The sequence below is a fragment of the Rhineura floridana genome, chromosome 9 (genome assembly GCF_030035675.1).
Source record: "Rhineura floridana isolate rRhiFlo1 chromosome 9, rRhiFlo1.hap2, whole genome shotgun sequence".
In the NCBI taxonomy this organism is placed as follows: Eukaryota; Metazoa; Chordata; class Lepidosauria; order Squamata; family Rhineuridae; genus Rhineura; species Rhineura floridana.
Genome location: NC_084488.1, coordinates 124,622,266 through 124,638,897, shown reverse-complemented (window position 1 = coordinate 124,638,897; position 16,632 = coordinate 124,622,266). Strand labels below are relative to the sequence as shown.

Sequence of the window (16,632 nt, the reverse complement as noted above, 5' to 3'; positions counted from 1 at the left end):
ACTCTCTGACGGTGCTAAATGCATGCAAGGAACACAATGCCACACACCATTACATTTACTAAAAGCAGAGGCATCCACCCCTGGCTACAAAAAGCAGCTCTCAGTTAAGAGGTGTTAAGCTGCTCCTGGAAAACAGAGAGGCATCGGGCTTCAATTTCCATGGAAAGGATGGCTATAGCTTGTGTCTTAATGCCTTTTCATGTACCCCTCAATATTCTAACCTGATGCCTGGATAAGGCTGGCAACAGACCCTGTGGAAGAAGGCAGTCCTTGGGCCCATGGGTCCCGTGGCATTTAGGGCTCTGCAGGTAATGTAAGAAGTAGTCCCCTGAATTGTTCCCAGCACATACGAAGGACTCTGCTGGATCAGAGCAAAGGTCCATCTAGCTCAGCCTGATGGTTTGGTCTACAGCTCCCATCAGCCCTGGGAAGCATGGCCGTGCTTGCTGTGCTGTGCTGGAAGTCACCACGATGAGGAAGGCTGACCCAGCACACCAGTCTGTTCCTGGCAGTGGGCAACCAGATGCCTCTGGAGGTTTACAAGCAGAGCATGAAGATACTAGATGCACTCCCTAGCTGTTGTCTCACCACAGCACCTGACATACAAAGGTATACTGTACCTGAACATGAAGGCTCTGCCCAACTATCATGGCTAAAAGCCACCGATAAACCCATCCGCTATCCATTTTTCTTAAAGCCATCGAAGCCAGTGGCTATCAGCACACTGGCAGCTAATGTGGACTCAAAACACCTTCAGAATGCTCCAGTGTTGGTTGGTTGGAAATTCAAACCACCAGCTAGCAGTAAGTGGGGAAAAAAATGGCAGCATGAGAAAATGTCTTCTCATCTAATGCAATCTCCGACTTTCAGTCAGAAAAACTACCCAAAGCATTTCCACCGACACCCCCCCGACAGCCTAGCCAATTGCAAGTGCAGTTGTGCCACAGATTTGTATAGAGGCATTAGGATATTGGCAGTTTTATTTTTTATCCTTAACATGGAATTCACCTTTTTCACAGCTGCCACACAAGGAGCTATCAAAAAAGGCCCCTTCCCTGGTCTGTCACTGCCAGCTAAGACCCCACCAGGCCCCATAGGTGAAGTTAGGGGTTTTTTTGCCACAATGTACTTCACTTTAAGCTTGCTTACACTGGATCTTTCTAGAGCTCCTTGCAATCCCTTTTTGTTGTTGCCATCTTGAATATTTTGGAGTCATCAGCAAACTTGGCCACTTCACTCTTTTCAGGCCATTCACCAGCAAATTCAAAGCACCACCTGCAGTTCAGGTCCTTGAGGGACCCCACATCTGCATCCCTGCACTGTTGCACTCAGGTCCTCCTTGCAGCCTTCCCAGAGGTATCTGGTCTAGTCCAGGATGCTAGACTCAGTGGGCCTTTGGCCTGACCCAGCAGGACTCTTCCTACGTGCACTGTGGGAACTGTCCATTTATTCCCAGGGCTCCTCCAGATGCCCTTTTTATTGTGCATTTATGATTAATTATTTGTGCTCATGATGGAATCAGGACAGTTAGATGCAATCCCGCGTTCAATGTGCTGCTTGTGCCTGGGAAAGTTTTGGAGAAGACACACAGCTTTGTTTCAACTCAGTGCATATCCTGTAACTTCTTGCTGAAATCCTGTAACTTTTTATACCACAAATGTTGTGGTTTCTTTCTTTTCAATCCTGCTTTCATTGTGCTACAGTGCAAAAGCGCCCCCCTAGATGGCAATAATGTGGTAACATTGGCAAATAATAAAGCAGAATGATATGTGGGCAGTCCAGTATAGATCCACCACTAATCTATTTATTTTATTTATTTGTTATATTTATTAGTTGCTTTTCTTCATAAAAGTGAACCCAAAGCGATATACATTAAAAAGATTAAAACCAGTATAAAACTGACACAACTAAAAAGTTAAAAAACACAATGCATGGATAAAATGCATGAAACAACCACCCCCTAAAAGAGGCTACAATGTCAAAAGCACCTGAAGCACTCTTCAAAAAGGAAGAGCTGAATGCCTGGGAGAAGAGAAATGTTTTTGTCTGGTGCCTAAAGATAGATAATGATGGTGCCAGGCGTGCCTCCCTGGTGAGAGTGTTCCATAAGCAGAGGGCCACCACTGAGAAGGCCCTGTTCTCATGTTACCACCTTCAGCACACAAAGAAAGGCCTCAGATGCTGATCATGGGGTCCGGGTTGGTTCATGTGGGGAAGGGTGGTCCTTGCGGTATTGCACAATTATTGTGTCAATGGTATCTTGCAGAACACCCACACATGTAGCTCCTCTAACTTTATTTTTCCTGATCTTCAACCAGTTAGCAACCCATAAGCCTTCTCATTCCATGTTGCAACATGGCTCTTTTCCCATTCTTCTGTTCTTAAGATCGGAACATTCAAAACTTGCAATCCATTCCTACATAGAAAACCTTTCCACGCAGCAATTCACATGGAAATCCACACATAAATCTTTGTTTGTACCTGCATGACTTTAGCTACGTCTATTATTTACTTATTTATTATTTGATTTATATCCCGCCCTTCCTCCCAGTAGGAGCCCAGGGCAGCAAACAAAAGCACTAAAAGCCCCTTAAAACATCATAAAAACACACTTTAATATACATTAAAACACAACAACCATAAAAAACATATTAAAACAAAACATCTTTAAAAAAATTTTTAAAGGTTTAAAAACATTTTTAAAAGAAAGTTTAAAAATATGTTAAAAAGCAGTTCCAACACAGAGATGCATACTGGGATAAGGTATCAACCTAAAAGGCTTGTTGAAAGAGGAAGGTCTTCAATAGGCGCCAAAAGGATAACAGAGGTGGTGCCTGCCTAATATTTAGGGGAGGGCATCTACATACAGCTTAAGCAGCTGCAGAATAATACCAGCTAAGAAGCAGCAAAGCAGACACTTGTGCAAGTCATGGCCTGAATGCAGATTTCATACGCATGCCTGCATGGAAGCGCTTTCTGTATTACTGGAAGTTTGTGGTGGATGAAATAGCCCCAGTTGTGGGGTGGGGGGTGAATGCATAAGATATAGAGTGTCATTCCATCGTCTGTCTTTCTCATGGTAACGTTAATCACTAATCACTATTATTGTGATTAATTTTTAACATAGTGGTCTTCATTGTGAAGTTATAGACAAAATATTTATTTATTTATTAGATTTATATCCCACCTTTCCTCCCAGTAGGAGCCCCAAACAGGCTGTTCCAACGTTGTAGGAGCATGACTTGTACCAGTTCAGGCTACGTGGCCATTAGGTATGAGGTAGGAATCTGATTCAGTTCACATTTAAAGGTGGACCTACAAAATCCACACTTTTCAAAACAATACGCAAACCGAATCACAGCCCTCCTTCGAAATTTGCACTTCTCTGAATTTTGCAATGCACTTCTTGAACCAGGTAATGTGTACAAAATGTACAGACCAGGTTAAAGTGTGCATAAAAGCACATATATTGCTGAAAATAATGTACAAATGCATTATACTGGGGGAAATTGCTCGCAGAAATGTGCATACTAATCACTATTGCATACAAAAATATATTTATTAGGAGAAATTATGACTGTGTCTATCCCTGTGGCTACCAGCACACCAGGAAATTGGTTCTGAATGTCTGATAGCTGGTTAGAGAGCCTTACTGGTACTGATGCAGTCAGTGGAACCTGTGAGGGCCTCCTGCAGATACCATCTTATCAGGAGGTTCATTCTGTACAATATAGGAAACGGACCTTTAGTGTGGCGGCACCTACCCTGTGGAATTCCCTCCCCTTAAATATTAGGTAGGCACCGCTATCTTTTCGGCGCCTTTTGAAGACTTTCCTCTTTCAACAAGCCTTTTAAGCCTTTAAAATATGTTTTTAACCCTTTTAAAAAGATGTTTTTAAAGCTTTTAAAAAAATGTTTGTAAAGGTGTTTTGTTTTAATGTATTTTAAGGTCTGTTTTTATGATGTTTTGATGTGTTTTTAGCGTTTTTGTTTGCCGCCCTGGGCTCCTGCTGGGAGGAAGGGTGGGATATAAATCAAATGATTAATAAATAATAAATAAAATAAATATTGGCTGCTTAAGCCCAAAAGGGGAGAAGGCCTTCCTGGAGTGCCATAAAAGCTGTGTGTGTGTGTGTGTGTGTGAGGGAGGGAGGGAGGGGGGGAGGGAGGGAGGGAGGAGAGAGAAAGAATGAGAGCTAGAGGGAGAATGGTGCAATCTTCAGCCCAAACAGCCATCCCTTACCTGTGTCTCAGAGAGGTTGAGTTGCCTGGCTAGCTCTGTCCTTTCCCTGCCCACGACATACTGGCAGCGTTGAAACTCCAGCTCTAACCGGTAGAGCTGCTCAGCGGTGAAAGAGGTCCGGGTCCTCTTGGGACGGTCCAGGTCCAAACCTTTGGGAAGGACAATCTCCCGGATGGTTCCTTTGGCATCTAGGGGCAACCACAAAGAGAAGACCCTTGAGGGGGATTCCATTGCCTAGCGCAAGGGAAAGAGAGGCCTGTGATGTGCTCTGCTGCCCACATCAGCTCTGAGTTTTCTGAGGCTTAGCTCAAAAGCTCCATGCCTCTTTGGTGCCGATTCGATCCAGGGCCAGACCAAGATAGGTATTTGAATGAATGAATTTTATTATTACGGTTGCAGACCAGATATTGAAAAAGAGAGACATAAAAAGGCAAACATACAGGATGGAGGATTTGGATATTTAGGATACAGAGCTACCATAGTTCCAAGAGCCCAATTCTTTAAAGAGCGGGTTGACAACATTTTTTCCTAATTTGCATTGAAATAAGGATAAACTTTGCAACATTAGCAGTGATATAAGATGACGCATCACCAAGACAGGTCAACACCAGATTGGCGGAATCACCCTTACGCAAGGCAGTTACCAAAGGTGAAATTAGCCTTCTCCTCTATTCTTTATATAGCTCACAGGATAGAAGAACATGTTCTACAGACCCCACTGCACCATCTCCACAGAGGCATAACCGTTCACTAACTGGAATCTTGTTGAAAAGGCCCTCCAACAGTGCCAAAGGGAGCAAGTTAAATCGAGCAAGAGTAAATGCTCTCCTATATTTCGGAATGGTCAGTGAGAACATATAGGGGGCTACAGTGATTCCATAATTGCTGAAATTCCTATAGGTTAATGGGGAGCAGAGTTAAGATAGGCATTTGTGTTTCCATGCACAGTGCTGCAAGGTGCAGCTTGAGAGGTCTGGCCCAGGATCCCTTGCCACGTCACAGATTTTCCTGGAAGAATTCTCAGATCAAATTCTAGATTTGATTGTGGATGAGGCAGCCGATCTGGCATGTATAACCGAGACCTGGGTGGGTGAGCAGGGAGGAGTTGGTCTCTCTCAGCTCTGCCCACCGGGGTACCTGGTCCAGCATCATGGTAGATCTGAGGGTCGGGGAGGTGGGGTTGCTGTCGTCTATAAGAGTTCCATCTCACTCACCAAGCACCATGTTCATTCAGTTACTGGCCTGGAGTGTTTACACCTTGTGTTGGGCCAGAGGGACAGGCTGGGAATCCTTTTGGTGTACCGCCCACCTTGCTGCCCAATGGCTTCCCTAACTGAGCTGGCGGAAGTGGTCTCGGATATATTGTTGAGGTCCCCCAGACTAATAGTACTGGGGGATTTCAACATTCATGCCGAGACCACTTTGTCTGGCGCGGCTCAGGACTTCATGGCTTCCATGACAGCCATGGGGCTGTCTCAATATGTTAGTGGTCCAACACATGTATCGGGGCACACTTTAGACCTTGTTTTTGCTACTGAGCATGGGGAAAGTGATCTGGATGTGGGGAGTTTTACAACACTCCCTTTGTCATGGACAGACCACTGCTTGCTGAAGTTTAGACTTTCAGTAACCTCTTCCCTCTGCAAGGGTGGGGGACTTATTAAAATGGTCCGCCCCCGGAGACTAATGGATCCTGAAGGTTTTCAAAGGGCTCTGGGGGATTTTCCCGCTGATAGGACTGGCGCTCCTGCTGAAGCCCTGGTCGCTCTGTGGAATACGGAGATGACCCGGGCTGTAAACACGATCGCTCCTGCACGCCCTCTCCTGTGTAGAGCTCATACAGCTCCATGGTATACTCCGGAGCTGAGAGCGATGAAGCAAGATAGGAGGAGGCTTGAGCGGAAATGGAGACGAACTCCCGACGGATACAATTATGCGCTGGTTAGTGCTTCGACTAAGCTCTATGTAGGAGCAGTGAAGGCAGCTAAAAAACATCATTTTGCTGCCACTATTAAATCATCTCTTTGCCGCCCAGCGGAGCTCTTTCGAGTTGTCCGGGGGCTTCTCCATTCAAATCCTCCGGACAGGGTGGAATCATCGGAGGCCCGCTGTAATCAGTTTGCCGATCACTTCCAGAATAAGATCTCATGTATCCGCCGGGACCTAGACTCTCAAGTTATAGCAGTAGATCCTAGTGAGGTGTCCGGAGCACAGTCTTGTCCTGTTTTGTTGGATGAGCTTCAGTTGGTTCAACTCGAGGACGTGGACAAGGTGCTTGGACAGGTACATGCAACCACTTCGGTACTGGATCCTTGCCCCTCCTGGCTGATAAAAACTAGCAGGAATGGAACAGGTAGCTGGGCCAAGGAAGTGATAAATGCCTCTTTACGAGAGGGAGTGGTCCCGGGCTGTCTGAAAGAGGCAGTGGTGAGACCACTCCTGAAAAAGCCTTCCTTGGACCCAGACAATTTTAACAGCTACAGGCCAGTGGCGAATGTTCCATTCCTGGGCAAGGTCTTGGAACGGGTGGTTGCTGGCCAGCTCCAGGCGCTATTGGATGAAACTGATTATCTAGATCCATTTCAATCGGGTTTTAGGCCCGGTTTTGGCACTGAGACAGTCTTGGTCGCCCTGTACGATGACCTATGTCGGGAAAGAGACAGAGGGAGTGTAACTCTGTTGATTCTCCTTGATCTCTCAGCGGCTTTTGATACCATCGACCATGGTATCCTTCTGGAGAGGCTCGCGGAGTTGGGAGTTGGAGGTACTGCTTGGCAGTGGTTCCGCTCCTACTTGGCGGGTCGTCTCCAGAAGGTAGTGCTTGGGGAACATTGCTCGACACCGCGGGCTCTCCAATATGGGGTCCCGCAGGGGTCAGTTTTGTCCCCCCTGCTTTTTAATATCTACATGAAGCCGTTGGGAGAAGTCATCAGGAGTTTTGGAGTGCGTTGTCATCAGTATGCTGATGACACGCAGCTCTACTTCTCCTTTTCATCTTCTTCAGGTGAGGCTGTCGATTTGCTGAACCGTTGCCTGGCCTCGACAATGGACTGGATGAGAGTTAACAAACTGAAGCTCAATCCAGACAAGACTGAGATGCTGTTGGTGGACGGGTTCTCTGATCGGATGGTGGATATATACCCTGTCCTGGACGGGGTTACACTCCCCCTAAAGGACCGGGTTCGTAGTCTGGGAGTCTTTTTAGACTCTTCCCTCTCACTTGAGGCTCAAGTAGCCTCGGTGGTTAGGAATGCGTTTTACCAACTTCGGTTGGTAGCCCAGCTACGTCCCTATTTGAGTAAAGAGGACCTTACATCAGTGGTACATGCTCTGGTAACCTCACGTTTGGATTACTGTAATGCGCTTTACGTAGGGCTACCTTTGAAGACAGTTCGGAAGCTACAACTAGTGCAAAATGCGGCGGCCAGATTGCTGACAAGGACCAAGCGGTCCGAGCATATAACACCTGTTCTGGCCAGCTTGCACTGGTTGCCAATATGTTTCCGGGCTAGATTCAAAGTGTTGGTATTAACCTATAAAGCCTTATACGGTGCGGGACCACGATACCTTGCGGAACGCCTCTTCCTATATGAACCGGCCCGTGCACTACGTTCTGCTACGAAGGCCCTCCTCCGGGTTCCAACTCACAGGGAGGCCCGGAGGGTGATGACAAGATCTAGGGCCTTCTCGGTGGTGGCCCCCGAACTATGGAACAGTCTCCCCGAGGAAGTACGCCTGGCGCCGACTCTGCTTTCCTTCCGGCGCCAGGTCAAAACCTTCCTATTCTCTGAAGCATTTTAAGTTACATTGATCTAATTTTAATAATGTTTATTGTATTGTTGATTGTATTTTAATATTATTTTGTTATTCATTGTATTTTTATACTATTTTATGTTCACCGCCCAGAGAGCTATCGCTAGTCGGGCGGTATATAAATTTAATAAATAAATAATAAATAATAATAATAGATGAGGAGCAACATTAGGCTGTTGTAACAGCAGAAAAAGCAGAGTCCTACCACACCCTTGAGAGCAACACATTCATTCCAGCATGCGTTTGGGAGGCCAGAGGTGAATGAAATGTACTGCAGTGTTGCCAAGTGGAGCTTTAAGGTCTGCAAGGTAGGCCCTGCATTTGTGCTCCCACCCACAGCTGCGGTTTGGGGTGTGCAGGTATGAGACAGGGCCTTCCCTGTTGCAATTCCCTGGCTGTAGAACTCCCTCCTGTTGGAAATACATCCCCTCTAGCATTTAACAAAAATGTGTCTTTTTCAACAGTCATTTGGGCATAGCTGAGCCTATGAGTCGCTCCCTGATTCTGTCTGGTCCTGTAGGCAGCATAATTTATTTATTTATTTAATTTATATCCTGCCCTTTCTCCCAGTCCCAGGGCGACAAACGAAAGCACTAAAAACACTTTTGTTATTATGTGCCTTCAAGTCGATTACGACTTACGGTGACCTTATGAATCAGTGACCTCCAAGAGCATCTGTCATGAACCACCCTGTTCAGATCTTGTAAGTTCAGGTCTGTGGCTTCCTTTATGGAATCAATCCATCTCTTGTTTGGTCTTCCTCTTTTTCTACTCCCTTCTGTTTTTCCCAGCATTATTGTCTTTTCTAGGGAATCATGTCTTCTCATTATGTGTCCAAACTGATAACCTCAGTTTCATCATTTTAGCTTCTAATGATAGTTGTGGTTTAATTTGTTCTAACACCCAATTATTTGTCTTTTTTGCACAAAGCTCTCCTCCAACACCACATTTCAAATGAGTTGATTTTTCTTTTATCCGCTTTTTCCACTGTCCAACTTTCACATCCATACATAGAGATCATGGTCTGAATGATCCTGACTTTAGCATTCAGTGATACATCTTTGCATTTGAGGATCTTTTCTAGTTCTCTCACAGCTGCCCTCCCCAGTCCTAGCCTTCCTCTGATTTCTTGACTACTGTCTCCATTTTGGTTAATGACTGTGCCGAGGAATTGACAATCCTTGACAAGTTCAATGTCATTGTCAACTTTAAAACATCATAAATACAGACTTTAAAATATATTAAAATCCAACAACCATTAAAAACATATTAAAACAAAACATCTTTAAAAATATTTTTTAAAAAGCTTTAAAAACATTTTTAAAAAGAAGGTTTAGAAATATATTAAAAAGCAATTCCAACTTGGCCCGGTAGCTAATAGTTAGCCAGTGCAATTCTTTCTGTAGTGGAGTGACATGTTTGTGATAACCTGCTCCAGTGAGCAGTCTCACAGCTGCATTTTGCACCAGCTGTAGCTTCCAGACCAACCTCAAGGGTACCCCACATAGGTTTTAAAGGTTTTATGGTTTGTAATATTATATAGAATGCATTTATTGAACACAAGGTGGCCAGACTGAAACAGAGAAGCTTCAAAAGGCGACTGTCACATGAAACCGTAAACTGCAGTACACCAAGAGGGTCAATGCTCTCACTTGCAGAGTACTTCTCTTACTCCAAAGCCACAATACAAATGCTGCATTAGGTTGCAGTACCTGTAAGCAGCTACAACTGTCCTCAGCTCCCCCTACACACAGCCACACCCGCTTGCTCACTTGCTTGCTCTCCATTATCTCCACACTCCTCAGTTCTTCCCATGTGCAACTTCTCCCACAACAACAGATGTCCCTAGGAGCCAATATGCATGAAATGGGAATGTGTTAGTTGCTGAGAAGAGTCTTCTCGGTGGCTGACTCGCCTCTTTTCACTCTGATTGGCTCCAATCAGCAGGAAAGGACAAAGAAGGATGTTAGAAGACTCATCTCAGTGGCCAACACACTCCTCTTTCGTGCTGATTGGCTCATAGAATGCTGGAGACATAGAGACCCTGCTGGGACCCTGCTCCCAAAAAAGTAAGGGGTCTAAGACCCCCTGGACCACTACACCCCTGAACTCATCACACAAAAATGTGTGCTCCTCCTGGGAGGAAGGGTGGGATATAAATAAATAAATAAATAAATAATGCATGGGGAAGGCACTGTAGGTATGAATTAGGCCTCAAACACTCTGATTTGAGAGGAAGAGAATCCCTGGTGAATTAAAGTGTGACAAGAGAGGTGCTTTGATAATGGAAAAGGGAGACAGGCAGGTATGGAAAGGAGTTAGTTTCTCACACTCTTCCTTAAGGCAGAGGGACACCTGGTGGCTGAAATAACACTCTGCAAGTCAATATGCAGGAAAAGGAGTCAGATGGGAAAGCAGCAAGGGTGAACTGGGCTGCCTGAGCCCCTTCTAGCAGGGCGGGGAAGCTTCTCAGCCTAGCAGGTTGGATCCTGAGCTCACCCTCCCCCAGTGGCCCATTTTTCCTTTGCACTTCAGCACAGTCTGAGTTCAAGCCGCACTGCACAGGAAGTCCTCAGCTGGTGCAAGTGGTGCTTGAAGTCACTCTCAGTCAGCTGGTGTGTGGGGAGTCTGGGGTCTTCAAACCCAGCTTGGATAAACTATACTCTGGACTTGCCCATCAGAAACTCTGGAGTGTAGCCTTCCAATCCCAGTGAAGCTTGAAATCACCGGCAGCCGGCTGAGTGGAACAGAGTTCAAGCCCTGCTTTTGCCTGTGATTAAGTCACACTTGTAACTGATCAGCAACAAAGAGTCTTGTGCCACCCTTAAGACTATCAAATGATTAAGGTCTGGCTGGCTAGCCAGAACCCTGAAAGAGGAGGAGGCCTGTTAGGGAGAGAGGATACAAAGCAACCTTTTGCTTCTGGCCTTGCTTTTATTTTCATGTTTGTGATCCAAGCATGAGGGCTGTGAAGCTCCTGCAGAATGAGATCAAGGTTTTTAAACAAAAACAACAAACCAGCTCCGTTTTTAAAATGTGTGATCTGTTTAGGGTTGCTGTGAAAACAAACAGGGCAACATCCCAAAACATGATGTGGGCAGCTGAAATATTTGCATGAATATTTATTTATTTCTTTTATTATTTGATTTATATCCCGCCCTTCCTCCTGGCAGGAGCCCAGGGCGGCAAACAAAAGCATTAAAAACTTTAAGACATCATAAAAACAAACTTTAAAATACATTAAAACAAAACATCTTTAAAAATGTTTCTTAAAAAAAAGCTTTCAAAACATCATCTAAAATTAAAAACATTTTAATAAAGAAGGTTTAACAACATCTTAAAAAGCAATTCCAGCACAATTGCAGACTGGGTTAAGGTCTCATCTTAAAAGGCTTGCTGAAAGAGGAAGGTCTTCAGTAGGTGTCAAAAAGATAACAGAGATGGTGCCAGCCTAGTATTGAGAGGCTATGATAGGAACATGATGAGCTGCCTTCTACAGAGCCAGACCTTTAGTCTCAGCCTCTCCCTGGAAGTGCCGGGGGTTGAACCTGGAACCTTCTGCATGCAAAGCAGATGCTCTGCCAGTGAGCTGTGGCCCTCCACAAAATGCAGAACAGAATTTCCCACAGGACCCTGCAAGCTGTTCTCTTGTGTTCTGCTAGGACTCCCAGGTGCATGCAGAAGGTCCCAGGTTTAGTCTACTGCAGATCTCTAGGCACCGCTGGGAGAGAATCACTGCCTAAAACCCTGGAGAGCTGCTGCCAGCCAGTGTAGAGTTAGATGGCCCTATGGTCTGATTCAGTATAAGGTAGCTTGCTGTATCCCCAGGTAGGCGCCCTCTGTCTGAGGCATGAAGTTCCAAGGCGACAAAGAGCATTAAAGATCAAAACCAGCCATTTGAGCTGGGCCTGGAATATGGCTTGTGGAATAGCGTAAACTTTAAAAGGGGATTGTGTATGTTCCCAACTACCCATTATTGGCAGGAGAGGAGGCTGATGGCATTCTGCACCAGCTGACATTTCCAAACAGTTTTCAAGGGTGTGATTCATTGGACCATGACAGTTATAAACCACAACCACCCCAAAACGTATATGGCCTTCAAAAGCATCCTTTGGGTTAAAAAACAAACAAACCCTTAAATACCCTTATGAATTTTTGTACTATTTTATCTAAACTGCTTAGAGGGGTTTTTTTTATTAAACACTGTGGTATATAAATCTTGAAAAATATAAATAAAATAAATACCAAAAAACTCCCAGACTAATGATTAAATGACGAAAATCCATCATAAGACAACCAGCGTCCCATTCCCTATTCACTGCAATCCATGTACATTTTGGCACCATATTTCCTGGAAATGTGCCCATCCCTCTTAATAGGTCCTCAGTCTAACGCAAAACAGATTATTGCTGGATTTAAATATATAGATATATATAAAGGAGGAATATTGCACTCTTTCTCTCTTGGATAATTATAGGTAAGGGCATAGCAGAAGAAAGCCTGTCAAACCACCTCCTGCCATTCCACTATTCATGCAAAATCGTTTACACAAAGGGACTTTCTTTCTGAGTACTGAAAGCATATTTGCTTTGTTTCTTGAAGACATCTATCCAGTCTTTCTATAAAATGCCCAAAGCATCTAACCCTTGATAAAAGACCAATAATAACACAACAGAGCAGTCAATAAAGTTCGAAAGAAGCAGCTGTAGGAGTCCTAACTTAAAAACACACACACACACAGCTACGAATAGAAGGCGAGGCTGACAAAACACACCAGGGAGAAATTAGGAACAAATTCCAACAAACAATTTATCTTAAGGAGAGGGCAGGCTCATCATTGTGTGTAGAGAGCTGTAAGGGCCTATTGCAGGGACATGCACCCCCCAGATGTTGCTGGACTCCAGCTCCCATCATCCCTTGTTATGTAAATGTGTATAAATGAGCAGAAATCGGCAACAGTTTGAGATGTGTGTGTGCATTTACCTACGAAGCAGGCTTTTACCCTGCATTTGGATCACTGAGACTTAAGACTTAATAAAATAAGAAAAGCTACTTTATTTGTAGAAATACATAGTAGATAGGAAAGGCATACAGCGTTCTAACTAACTAAGTTGGAGGCGCAATGCCCAGGTTTGGGAGTTGCCCTCATGGCTCAGGAAAGAGAGCAGACAGAGATGTCTCCTCTCTCCCCGGACAGTTGAAGAAGAGAAGAAGAAAGGGCGGGAGGAGGGGCAGATAAGCTTCCCTAAGCATATCAGTTTACAAGGAAGGAAGTTAGTCAGAGCATAGCACAGGTAAAGGTAGGTAAGCCTAGCCAGCTGGAGGACCTTAACTCTATCTTCCTTCTGGAACACAAGCAAAAGAACCCAAACAAAGTTGCTCTTGCCCCACTTCCATCATCCCTGACCATTGGTCATGCTGGCTGCTGAAGGGCCACAGATCACTGGTCTAGAAGATTATAAAGCCTGCCATGGGCCTGCCTTTCAGGTTCAGTTTTTTTGTAGAGTGCCAATATGTCAGCGATATTTCTTCTACTACTACTACTTGTACTGCTACTATGTACTCCTTATATTCGAGAACAAAGTTAGAAACTGTTGTAGATGAATAGTTTATTTTGCTTGCATGCAAGTGACGTCAATCATGTTAGCTTCCAGCTTCTGTTGTTCCACACCTTGCAGCCCCTTCTAAACCCAAATGTCTATCTACTCCAGGAACCAGTCCCCCAAAGTAGCCTCTGGGACACCCCACAAGCAGGACGGCAATGTGTTGACTACACTCAACATTCAGGATGCCCCAAGCTATTTTCCATTCCAAGCAAGCACCACATGATCTCAGAGGTACTTCCCAAGATCCCTTGCAAGCAGTCCCAAGCAACCATGTGTTTTAGGGACACCTGTGAAATTGAGAGGGTCAAAGAGGCATGTCCTGTACGCTGCCGAGCCCAATTCGAAGTCCTGGCTTTGACCTATAAAGCTCTTTACGGCTCAGGTCACCAATATCTTCTGGGACGCCTCTCCTGATATGAACCTACCTGGACCCTTAGATCTTACTATGAAGCCCTTCTCCAGGTCTCTCCTATGAGGGAGGCTTGCAGGGTGGTGACAAGGAAGGCCTTTTTAGTTGTGGCTCTCCATCTGTGGAATATGCTCCTCATCTTTTCAGTGCCAATTAAAGACGAACCCAGGCATTTGACAGACTGAGATGATGTTTTATTACGCTGCCAAACCCTTCCTGTGGCTATATTGGGGGGGGGTATTGCTATTGTTTTGTTGTTGTTTATTGTTATGTTTTATAGTGTGTTTTATTTGTTTTTAACATTGTGTAAGTAAATACGTCCTGGGATCCTGGGTAACATCACTGAAGATGCTGTATGTTGTGCTTTTATGTTTATGTTTGTCAGCCATCCTGTTATTTTTTATATTGGGCTCCTTCTGGGAGGAAGGGCGGGATTGAAATTAAATAAATAAATAAATAAATATTGCTCAAGATGCTGTATATAAGATCAATCCAATCAATCAATCAATCAGTGCACTCTGCTTCATTGGTGCTCCTAGAATCAATGCCTGGGCCAATGTCTTTGACAAATAATATTACACCAAGAGAAATACAGTATTTGGCTTTCTGGGGGAGAAATGTAATAGCTCCTATACAGACCTGCAGGGTGTGATGTTAAAATAGAAGGCGAGGGGGGTGGGAGAACTGGCTCACGCTACTTGGCGCCTTTTTGAAGCCTTGGTCTATTCACAACTTTATGTGACACTGTAGTTCTGCCTTCTCCACCCTGGTGCTGCCTGGGACTGATTTGGGCTGTAGGCCAAAGTATTTTGTGGGCATGAGGTTGGAGAAGACTGCTGTAGGGTCTGGGCTGGATCAGGAAACGGCCAACTATTGAAGAGGTCCAGATGTGGTTTCTAAGATCATTATTGTTCTTCCTTGGAAACATGTCACCAGGAACATCCAGGCTTGAAATGGACAGTTTTTGTTAGGACCACAGACAAATTATTGATTAAACCTGCCATATATGGGGAATGGAATTTTGCCCAAACTATGTTGGAAGGAAATTACCCCTATGGCCAACCTATGCCCATTTTTTTCCTGGTGGATTCACAACATTATGAACAGCTGTGAGCCTTTTGGAGGATTTCTTGTTGAGACAAGGATAACTGAAAGTTAAAATTCTTTTTTGAAACAGAGCAGCCAACACAGCACTTTAAGAATATTCCATGGTGTTTTTTTAAAAAAAAATAATGTAAGGTGGTAGCAAAGTTCCTGTTCTGCTGGTGCAAGAGACTTCCGCTTCTGAATGGAACTTTTCTCTCTCCCTCCCCTGTGCTCCCCCCATGCACCATCAAAATTGTCTGTGTGGAGCATTAGGGGAATCCTCCAGATTGGAGCAGATTTGGGGAGGGCACAAGGGGGGGGGAGAGTAAGGAGAAGTCCCATTACGTAAGGAAAGTTCCATTCGTGGAGCATTGGATGCAACCCTTTTTGTTTCCGGACCTACCTTATGAACTGCTTTTTATCTCTTAAGTTTAAGATTGGGTAAATCTCCAAAACAGTTTTAGTGCACTCTGAAAATGGATTCAGGGCTAAAATTTGGCCGATATAATAATTGTCTGAAGTTTATTATTGTAAATAGTAATATAAGCTTTGGCCTAGCTGCAGATCAGGCAGTGTTGAATACACCGATATGAGCATGCTTTCCGGACTCTCTTGGGGTTCATTCCTCACAAACATGATCGGTTGGCTCTGCCAGTATTTCTCTGTGCTCAGGTACAGAGAAATTTGTCATCAACAAGTTGACAAGCAGGAGATGTGTACGTTGTGTGCTGCAAGCACTTGTTCCCATTTTGAACTGCAAAGGTGTTAGGCTGAGTTGAAGATCTGTTATACTCAAAATAAAGCAATTGTACAATGCTGTTACAATAAATGCATTGATTGATTGATTGATTATTGATTGATTGATTGTGGGAAGGGTCATTTTCATAGGAGACACTAGAAAGTAGAGCACCGTCAGTTTCTCTTGTGCTGTTCATGTCATGTGTGAATATTTGAACGTGCTCCAAATAATGTGTGTGTGATACAGATATACTGTAGATATAAATAAATTGGTAGTAATGTATTCTGCAGTGCCAGTAGGATTTAATGCCAGTAGGATTTACAGTGTTGGGCTTTGCCTAGGGAGATAGGACAGGTAACAACAATCTAAAATTCAGTATTAAAAACAGTTAAAACAAATTACAGTCAAAGGTATAGGGGTGGGTCCTGAAAATGGCTTCATATCTCCACTCAAACAATGTTTAGGGGGTAAGACTGAGACAGTCACTGCCTATCAACTTAACCTATCTCTCAGGGTTATCATACGTTGCTTGGATGGCCATTAGCTAGAACTAATGAATCATAATGGGTTGGATCCACACATTACTTTTTAAGTAGAGGTCTTCATCCTAGTCTGAATCGGTATTGGAGTTGAAATTGTTTTTGCAAATGAAAACAATTAATAGCAGTTTTTATACATGACATTTTTATGGTTTTTAACACATGAATAATTTAAAATTGGTTTTACATATGGAAGT

At 44.2% G+C, this 16,632-nt stretch overlaps 1 protein-coding gene across 1 annotated transcript in view; it reads right to left on the bottom strand.

Annotated features, from left to right (window-relative positions):
- The window catches only part of VAX2 (ventral anterior homeobox 2), a 64,163-nt gene that overhangs the window by 25,180 nt on the left and 22,351 nt on the right, over window positions 1-16,632 (bottom strand). The window contains exon 2 of the mRNA XM_061582968.1: window positions 4,244-4,431. Within this exon, the coding sequence (XP_061438952.1) occupies window positions 4,244-4,431 (188 nt within the window). The remainder of the gene's footprint in view (window positions 1-4,243; window positions 4,432-16,632) is intronic.